The 9,647-nt window shown below is 51.5% G+C and overlaps 1 protein-coding gene across 6 annotated transcripts in view; it reads right to left on the reverse strand.

Annotated features, from left to right (window-relative positions):
* SCN5A (sodium voltage-gated channel alpha subunit 5) overlaps positions 1–9,647 on the reverse strand; it is an 89,788-nt gene that overhangs the window by 1,204 nt on the left and 78,937 nt on the right. For 4 of the 6 annotated variants that reach the window (XM_007468134.1, XM_007468130.1, XM_007468133.1 and 1 more), the window contains 6 exons: positions 8,440–8,721; positions 6,258–6,311; positions 5,531–5,668; positions 4,759–4,863; positions 3,276–3,546; positions 1–28 (listed from right to left, as the gene is read on the reverse strand). The exon at positions 1–28 is cut by the window's left edge and continues 1,204 nt beyond it. In XM_007468134.1, the coding sequence (XP_007468196.1) occupies positions 1–28; positions 3,276–3,546; positions 4,759–4,863; positions 5,531–5,668; positions 6,258–6,311; positions 8,440–8,721 (878 nt within the window). The remainder of the gene's footprint in view (positions 29–3,275; positions 3,547–4,758; positions 4,864–5,530; positions 5,669–6,257; positions 6,312–8,439; positions 8,722–9,647) is intronic. The other 2 variants (XM_007468132.1, XM_007468131.1) reach the window with 2 other exon arrangements.

Below are 9,647 nucleotides of genomic sequence, written 5' to 3' on the forward strand. Positions count from 1 at the left end.
TTCTGGATGATGTCTGAGAGCACAGTGCCTGTGGGAAACAATGCAGACTGTGGCCACCGATGGCATTGCTGTCCTCCCTCCAGCCCAGCATCGCTGGGAGGGGTCTCCGTACAGCGAGGAGCCAGGAAGCGGAGGCCTGGGTCCCCTGGGGCCCGCAAGGACCCTGCCTCCACCCACCTCTTTGAGTCTCCATTGCTGCATCTGTGGTCCAGAAAAGGAGGACCTACAGTACCTGCATCTTTTGCAAAGTGCCTTCTTAGCTCTCCGTTCCTTAGTCTCCTGAGAACACCTGCAGAGCCGTACCAGGCCCATCTTCCAGATCTTGGGTTCTGAGGCCTCAGGGGACTTTCTCAGCATCTTGGTGGCCCACCTTGGACCAGAACTCGGGAACTTTCAGCTCCTTGCTACTCAAAGTGTGGTCCAAGGACCAGAAGCCTGATCTCCTGGACACTTATCAGAAATGCAGAATCTCAGCTCCGCCCCAGACCCACTGTGTTTTAACAAGCCCAGGTGGTTTGTGTGCACACTGAAATACAAGAGGCACTGGCCAGGCAGTCGGCCCACTCCCCGCGCCTCGTCTGTCGCGTCTCAGCCTCTCTGAGGTGCTTCCTATGACCCTCTCAACTCTGCCAGCTGCCAGGCCTGCCCACCCATCTCTACTGACTACTCTGGATTTGGAGTTTCAAGGAGCAGGGATGTAAGTTATAGGAGAAAGTGTGGAATACACTTGCCTTGTGTTGGCCCAAGTGACCTTTCCCGACTCCTCATATGATAATGTCACCGGCTGTTCACTCTCAATAGGGCACTGGGCTGAGCAATTCATACCCATCCATTTAGCCCTTCCAAGAGAAGAAAGGGCTTACCCTAGGAGGTAAGCTGATACCATCATCCTCATTTTCCGGAAGAGGAAACTTATCCAAGTTACCACCTAGCCAGTGAGAAGCTGCGATTTGACTCAGACACTCTGGCTCCAAGTCGACATGTTAACTGTGCCTCTCTGGTACACAAGCTCTGGGATCAGTAGGCGTTCCTGAGTACAGACTGCATCTCCTGGAATCTCTGAGACTATGCCTCAAGGGCTCTGTTCCTGTTCCTGACACCCACATTCTCTAAAGCTTCTCTCCAGTCCCACCAGGCACAATCTCGCCCTCACCCCTGCCTGGGACCTCTCGGAGCATTTCCTGACCTAACTTCCAGCTTCTAACCATCTGCCCATCACTGCAGCCATAGCAGCCCCTGCTTTTGCCTCTGAGTCACTGAAGGCAGGGTCTGAACATGGCAGAAAGAGGAAAGCCAGTCACCCCAAGGCAGAGGTCTGTGGAGGCAGGGTCAAGACTGGGCCCTGAACACAGTGACAAAAGAAAAAAAATATTGATAAATTGGACTTAAAAATAAAAGCTTTGTGCTTCAAGAGATAACAACCAAGAAAGTGAAAAGACAACCTACAGAATGGGAGAAAATATTTGCAAACCATGTACCTGATAAGGGACTGGCCTCCAGAATATATAAAGAATTCTTACCACTCAATAAAAGCATAAATAAGTCAATTAAAAAATTGAGCAAAGGATTTGAAGACATTCCTCCAAGACATTTCTCTTATTATATACCAAGATATACCAAGGAAAATGACCAATAAACACATAAAAAGATGTTCACCATCGTTAGTCATCAGGGAGACGCAAACCAAAACCGCAGTAAGATATCACTTCATACCCACTAGCGTGGCTATAATTAAAAAATACAGAAAATAACAAGTGTTGGTAAGGATGTGGAGTAATTGGAACCCTCATACATTGAGGATGGGAATGTAAAATGGTGCAGCCACTTTGGAAAACAGTTTGGCGGCCCCTCAAAATTTTAGATTACTGGTTGCCAAGGGGCTGGGGAGAGGGAAAATGGGGACTGATCGCTAAATGGGTACAGAGTCTCTTTTGGGTATGAGGAAAATATTCTAAAATTAGAGTGTGATGATGGTTGCACAGCTATGTGAATATACTAAAAAGTACTGAAGTGTACACTTGAAAGGGTGGATTTATGTTATGTAAATTATATCTCAATAAAACTGTTGTTAAAAAAAGAACTTGGGCTCTGAAGTTAAACAGATATGGGCATGTGCTATGGTCTGAATGTTTCTGTCTCCCCCTAAATTCATATGTTGAAATCCCAACTCTCAAAGATGATGGTACTAGAAGGTGGGACCTTGGGAGGTGCTTAAGTCATGAGGGTGGAGCCCACATAAATGGGATTAAGGCCCTTATAGAAGAGGCTCATGGAGCTCCCTAGCCCCTTCCACTTTGTGAGGACATGGCAAGAAGGTGCAGGTTATGAACCAGGAAAAGAACCCTCACCAGAAAACATTATTATGCTGGTGCCTTAATCTTGGACTTCCAGCATCCAGAACTGTGAGAAGTAAATTTCTGTTGTTTATAAGTTACCCAGTCTGGTATTTTGTTATAGCAGCCTGAGTAGACTGTGTATGAATCCTGTCTCTGTTTCTCCCTAGTTGTATGATTTCCCTGTCTCAGTGCTGACTTTATAAGGTAAACTGCATGAGGCAGGTGATGTCTGAAGGAGCCTGGCACATACCTGGGTGACTAGACTCCAGAATTTTCCATCTCCAGGGATAACTTCTACTCTAGAGGGCCACCTGCCTCCAGACTCTGGAACCTCTTCCTCCTTCAGCCTAAGGGGCAGGCTTCCTTTGGGAAGGCAGGAAAGCCCCCACAGGTCCCATTTCCTTTCCCAGACTCATCCTTGAAGCTCTCCAATCAGAGAGCTGTGTTCCAGGGTTCCGGGGAGGGTGGGGTCAGGTGGGGGTGCTGGGTCCTCTACCGGGTTGGCCCCTTGGCCTGATTGGGCCCTCCCAGATGTGTGTGTGAGTGTGTGTGTGTGTGTGTGTGTGTGTGTGTGTGTGTGTGTGTGTGAGAGGGGGGATGCATTCCCTGGTATTGTCTCTCTCCTTCTTTCTGAATGTACAGGGAAGAATGGGACAGTGGGAGCCCCCCGATATGATGGGGGCACAAGCACATCCTGAAAGGTTGACTAGAGTCCGAAGTGGTCAAGGTCACCTAAACACACCAACTGCCTATTGTGTGTGTGTGTGTGTGTGTGTGTGTGTGTGTGTGTGTATGAGATGGGGGTAGAGGCAAGGAATGTAGAGAGAAAAGAATGTAGGAGCCTGGTGTACTTGTTATTAAATACAGATCCAGGGCTGGAGGAAAGGGAAAGGCCTGGCCTGGGGAGGGCTTTTCTGCCCAGCCAACTTGCATACCCACCCGTGATGGAGAGGATGACAACCACGAAGTCAAAGATGTTCCAGCTGTTGGTGAAGTAATAGTAGCGCAGGGCAGCCATCTTGACGATACATTCGCCTGTGAAGATGGCTACGAAGAGCAGGTTGATCTTTGCCAAGATGTTGACCTTCTCAGGGCTCTGGTCATCTGTCTCCACCATCATGGTCACCATGTTCAAGCAGATGAGAAACATGATGGTGACATCGAAGGCCTGCTTGGTCACAATGTCGAATATGAAGCCCTGGTACTTGTTCTGAAAGGAGGGGCAAAGGATGGGCTCAGCAGGAGCCTCAGACAGGCTAGCACGCCCCCATTGCTGCCTCTCAGCCCAGGCCACCTACCCTCCTGCTTCATCCTCTGGGGGGGCGGGCAATGCCCCCAGACAGTCACGGGAAGAGGAAGAAGTCAGGATGCTGGCCAGCCTGGCTCTCCTGCTGGAAGCTCCCTGGGCTTCCAGGCCCAGCCCTAGGCTCTCTCTTCCCTGAGACCATCTCTGATGGCTCTTCAGAAAGGGACCTCTCTTACCCCGAGTTTCCTCAGCACATCGTTCATCATGCTTCCCTTTTTGTTCCCACTGTTTGAAGGCTCAAGGTCAGATTTAAATTTCAGTCCTAGTAATTGTCTCAGTCCTCAGGTTAACAAATTTTCTCCACTCTCTTTACGGAATTTATTTTATTTATTCTACTTGGAGCTTCCCCGGTGGTCCAGTGGATTCTACTGACTGTATTTATATGTGTCTTTAATTGTAAGATTATTTTGGGGAAGAGAGACGATTATAAATAAGTGAAAACACACGCATGCATGCACGTGCGCACACACACACACACACACACACACACACAACTAACCTAGAACTGAGCATGGAGAACAGGAAAGTATCAGATGAAATGGTTGAATTAGATGCAGAAACTGGGGCTGCCACTTATAAGCTAGTGATTTAGGTACCATTCACCTAATTAACCTCAGTACTGCCCCCATCCTGCTCCAATACACACACACACACACACACACACACACACACACACACACACACACACTTTTTTGGGCCAAGGGAGTCAGCCTAGCAGAGAACCCAGCACCCCTCTGGGCCCCACCTACCAGGGAACTCTACTGCTCAGGGCGTTGCAAGGATGAGGTTATGCACGGGGGTGGGGGCAGGCTGCCCTGCGCTCCCTGGGGAAAGCCTGCAGCCCTGCAGGGGAGAAGGGGGCTCACTGAGAGGTTCCTGTGGGAGGGGAGTGTGGCCTGGGCTGCCATAGTTGTCTCATGCCTTCCCCTCTATCTCCATGAGACTGAGGCTCCTGTGTGTGGTTATAGGTCCCTCCTTTCCTGGACAGGCTGAGGGCCCTGGGCTGGGCCAAAAGACTGTGAAGAGGCCCTGATAGCTGGTCTTGTGGCATGTGGCCTTTCCAGGGTCCCCTCAGCTGATCCTCCCCACTCCCACAAAATCGAGAGCCTGACTCACCAGGGGCCGTGGGATGGGCTTCTGGGGCTTCTTGGAGCCCAGCTTCTTCATGGCGTTGTAGTATTTCTTCTGCTCCTCTGTCATGAAGATGTCCTGGCCCCCTAAGTGCAGAGAGACAGGCACCAGCTTCATTTTGGAGTTCTCAGAGCCCCCAGCATGGAGGGCACAGGGATCTTGCCTTCTGGATGAGGATGCCAGGGTTCCGCTCCTCCGAAATTCCTCTCGCGGGGGAGAAAAGTGTGCCTCTATCCTGCACCAGATATTCCCCCCACCCCCGGACCTGCTTCTCCTGGGTCCCTGTCTCCATTCTCCTTGAGCTCTCTCTGACTTTGTGACTTGCAAATCCAGTCCCTACTCCCATCGTCTCCCCTGCCCAGCTCAGCCACCTTGGAAGTTCTCTCCGCCCACTTGGTTTGCCTGCCACCCAATCGTGGCCCCTCTGATGGAGCTCCTGGAAGACCCTGGCCTCTGTGCAGCACCGCCCCCACCATTGTCCCTGATCACGGACCAGGTAAATAGACACAACCCCCACCCCAAGTTCTCTTAGGAGCCTCATCTTGCAGACTACGGCAGGCGTGAGGCCCCTCGTTACAGGCTTACAGCCCTAAGCAGGTCACATCATAGACACACCCCTCTCCCACCCTATCCCAACAGGAGCAAGAAGAGGACCATCCCCAACAGGAAGGAAAAATGGGGCCAGGAGCCGGAAAGGCTCCCAAGCCCCTGGCATCCAGCCTTGCCCTGCAGCCTGGGGAACCTGCGCTCTACGTATCTTTTTCTTCTGTTGGTTGAAGTTGTCAATGATGACACCGATGAAAAGGTTCAGGGTGAAGAAAGACCCGAAGATGATGAAAATAACAAAGTAGATGTACATGTAGAGGTTGTATTCCCACTGGGGCTGCTCTTCATACTAGAGGGGAGAAAGCAGACGGGAGGTCAGACAGGCGGGAATGGGGGTGGGCTGGCTGGGCAGGTCAGAGGAAGGTCACCACACAGGGTGTATGTCTGAGTGTGTACCATGGGTGGGTGGGGATGGAGCTGAGAAGGGTGGGTGGTGGCAGGTGAGGAGGGCAGGCATGCTGGGCTCTGGGTTGGCACAGCGTCCCTGCGTGGCTCCTTCCCCCGGGCCACTGGGAGGTTTGAGTATAGGGGGGCAGCTCTCAGCCTGCAATTGTCAGTGTGACGGGGGTGGAGCACAAGGACAAAGGAGAAACTTGATTTATGTCTCTGTTGGTTCCACCCCATCCTCCTGGGGTAAGACTTTGATTCAACTAAATTACAGTGAATTTAATTTGAAAGATATTTGTAAATTTGGGGACTCCTTGGGAGACCACACAGTGTTGCCCCAGGGCCAGGCCTAGGCATTCCAGAGAGGCTCAACTCTGGGTTGACACAAGAGACCTGGCCCTTATGGGATGTAGACCCTGATTCCCTGGTGGCCAAGCAGCTGGGAACCTCGGGTGCCTGACTCAGGCAGAGAGGCCAGTGTGACAACCTACCCCCCTGGAGTCCACAGCTGCATACATGATGTCCATCCAGCCTTTAAATGTTGCCTGGAAGGAAGAAACAAGAGTAAGGAAATCATTTAATTCTGCATCTATGGAGCTACTTAGGGCTCCTGTCTGGGCAGATGAGGCCAGGAAATAACCTCCTAGAAGAAGCAAGCAGTCCATCCCACCCTTTCAGCAGTATCCAAATGGCTGGTTGGTCAGGGAAAGGCCTTCTTGTTCAGGGCTGAGGAGGAGGGGAAGCCAGCCAAGTAGACACCCCAAGAAGGTCATACAGTGGGGGAATAAACTTCTTGATGTTGGCCAAGAGACTTCCCTTCAGATCCACATTCATTTCAGATTCTAAAATGACACAGAAGCGCACAGCAGCTATCAGGGAGAGAGAGGTGCCTCTTGGGCTCTCAGTTCTTACTTAAGGTGGACTCCAGGGATGACCTGGTCCCCTTTGTCATGAGCCTTATGGCTTCTGCTTCATAGCTTTTCAAAGGAAGTCCCTGAAGAATCCCAACCTTCCCTCACACTTAAGGGGGTCCTTTTGCTAGTGGTGTGCTGGCAAATGGCTAACAAATGGCTTTCCAGAAGGAAAAGAAAAGCCCTGATTGTTGTGTTTGCCAACTTCTCTGTGTAAATACTCCCATCACTGCCATCCTTAAGTTGCCAACATGTCATTACTGACCACAGAGTCGGGAAGAGATGCACAGGAGCACAGCGTTGTGATATTTCCACTGTATGGATATAACAGGTGTGAATAACCTCAAGAGCATAGATGATAATAAGTGCTAATGGTGAGTTCTGATTTCGCTTCAATATCATTGCGTTAATTACAAGTTTAAAAAATCTAATTTTTAATAATGGCTTGCAAAATATTGGAAAACGTAGCAATTGTCTCTTGTGAGTCCATACATGCCGGTGCTGGCATGGCCCACAAGGCAGGAAAGAGGAGGCCGAATAGGACAAGGTCCTGGCACTGGCTGCATGGACTGCCCAAGTCTGGGATGCTATGATGATTCAGAAAGAGCCTGGGGGACATGCTTGGTGGTGAGACCAATTGCCTAGCGGATCTCACTTGCGTCCCTGGCAAAATCCGATCGTGTCCTGAGCCTACTTTCAGGGTATAAGCTGGTCTGCACAGACTTTCCATGTCTGAGAGTTTTTATGAGTCAGGCAGGGCAGAGGGAAACCAAGGCGGCCGCAGAGAAGGCAACGGCTTCAGATCCCTGTGCCACGGGGCCCTCACCTGTACAGAGAGGCCTGGAGATGCTGTGGGACCTGCTGGGGACCACCCAAGGTTACGAGATGCCCGTGACCAAATTCTTCCCAGCCACTGTGCAGTTCTGTCTGCAACAGAAAGGGGGCTTTCCTTCCAAGTTCTGACATTCAGAAGGGACAGTCACAGGGATGGAAGGCGCTCTGAGTTTGGCTCTAATCATGCTCCCCACGATGTATTTCAGGGGAGTCGGAGAAAGCTATCCCTGTGATTTAAGAGGTGCGTGGAGGTGTGAGGGGCTGTGGCAAGCTTCCCTCTGCCCTGGGGACTGGAGACAGGTGTCTGGGCTTTTGGTTGGGACAGCAAGAAGAACAAGCTGCAGCTTTGCATGTTATGGTTCAGACTGATTTCTCTTGCCAAGGTTATTTGTATGCTGTGCCTTATAATCACTGAAGCCACTGTGCTCACAAATCAATGGAAACTTTGGAAAGACTGGGGAAGGCCATGCATGTTTAAACATCACACATCTTGCACATTAGAGCTGAAAGGAAATATATTCTTTTCACAACGCAGGAGGTATCACTACCTTTTATAACAGAGGGGTGGCCAGAGTCACAATTTTGCTAATAGTTCAGTCCCTGGGTGTCTATGGTCGTTCACTTGCAATCTGTGCCATCGTACTGCCAAACTGACTGCTGTCTGGGGAGCTGGTTCTGCCGTAGTGCTGAAGCGCCATGCCATACTTGGAGAATGTAGCATCTTCCTTAGAATGGAAAATCTGGGGCCTTCCCAAGCAGCCAAGAATTCCCTGGAGAATCCCAAGCCTCCTTTGGGCAACATGATCCTATCATGAGGATCCAGAGTGGCCCCGCTCTCCCTCTCCTGCCCACAGCACAGGGGAAGGTGCCTGTTGCTGGTCAGCCAGTAGGAGGAAGGAAGGCCCTTCCCCAGCCCCACAGGACTTACCACCTGCAGAAGGGCCAGGTACCCGGCCCCCACGTTGTCAAAGTTGACTTTCACCTTGGTCCAGTACAATTCGCCAGTCACGTTGAAAGACACACAGTCGCTCTTGTTGTTCACGATGGTGTAGTTCAAGGGCAGGTCTCCCTCAGTCTGGTTGATACATCTCCCAAACTTCCCCGCGAAGAGGTTCACGCCCATGATACTGAAGATGAGCCAGAAGATGAGGCAGACGAGGAGGACGTTCATGATGGAGGGGATGGCGCCCACCAGGGCATTGACCACAACCTCAAGTGGGCAGAGAAGAGGCTCAGTTCCTGGGGGTGCCCAGAACACACACCCTTTTCAAGACCCCCAACCTACTGAACCTCCTGGGTATAGGTCCCTATGGGGGTGGGGAACAATTCCTGTCCCCAATGAAGGGGAACCCATGGCTGGAAGCTCTGGTGGGCAGTGAGGGGAGTGAGAGAGAACACACACGCCTTTTGCTTTGCACCCTAAAGTCTGACACAGCTCAGAACATCTGCCTTTCCCTTCTTGGCTCTGCCCAGAATCCATGACTTTCAAACTTCATTTTCAGCAGGGTCTCTGCTGGATGAGTATGCCACAAGTCTGATGAGAAAGGCCTTCTGGAGATACACTCTCTGAGCTAAGCTTCTGGTTTCCTTTGGGGTTGCTGCTACCGGGATGGATGGGTGTTCTCCTGTAAAGTGTGCCCAGGGGACCTCCGGGTGGCACGTCTGGAGGATGCTCTGACAGCCCTCTCATGCTGCTGTGGTAGCAGGGCTGGCGGGGCGGGTGGTGTGCGCGCTCCCTGTGCCTCTGCCCTCCCCAGGGAGAGGCTCTCTGACCCCATGGGGCCATGGCCCCATGCTCTTCATTTAAACTCACAGCACCCAGGAGAAGTATCCTTGGCAAAAATATCTGGGGACTCCACTCCAGTGAGGGACCTAGTTCTCAGCTGTCTGTGAGCCAGGAACGTTTGCCACACAGACTAGGAGCGGAGCTGGTGTGGGGCTGGGCGGTGGATATGGTAATGCTGACACATGCAAAGGAGGGGGTCGGTCCGTGGCCCCCCAGCAGGCATGATGAACCTGGGAACAGGGTGGGAAACCAACTCTCCCATTTGCCCTTCTCTGGCTCTGTGGCCAGCAGCCACAGCAGAGGCATTCCTTGCATCTCGTGTCTCCCCCATGTCCCCTTTTTCCATAACC

The sequence above is a fragment of the Lipotes vexillifer genome, unplaced genomic scaffold (genome assembly GCF_000442215.2).
Source record: "Lipotes vexillifer unplaced genomic scaffold, Lipotes_vexillifer_v1.1 scaffold1770, whole genome shotgun sequence".
Classification (NCBI taxonomy): domain Eukaryota; kingdom Metazoa; phylum Chordata; class Mammalia; order Artiodactyla; family Lipotidae; genus Lipotes; species Lipotes vexillifer.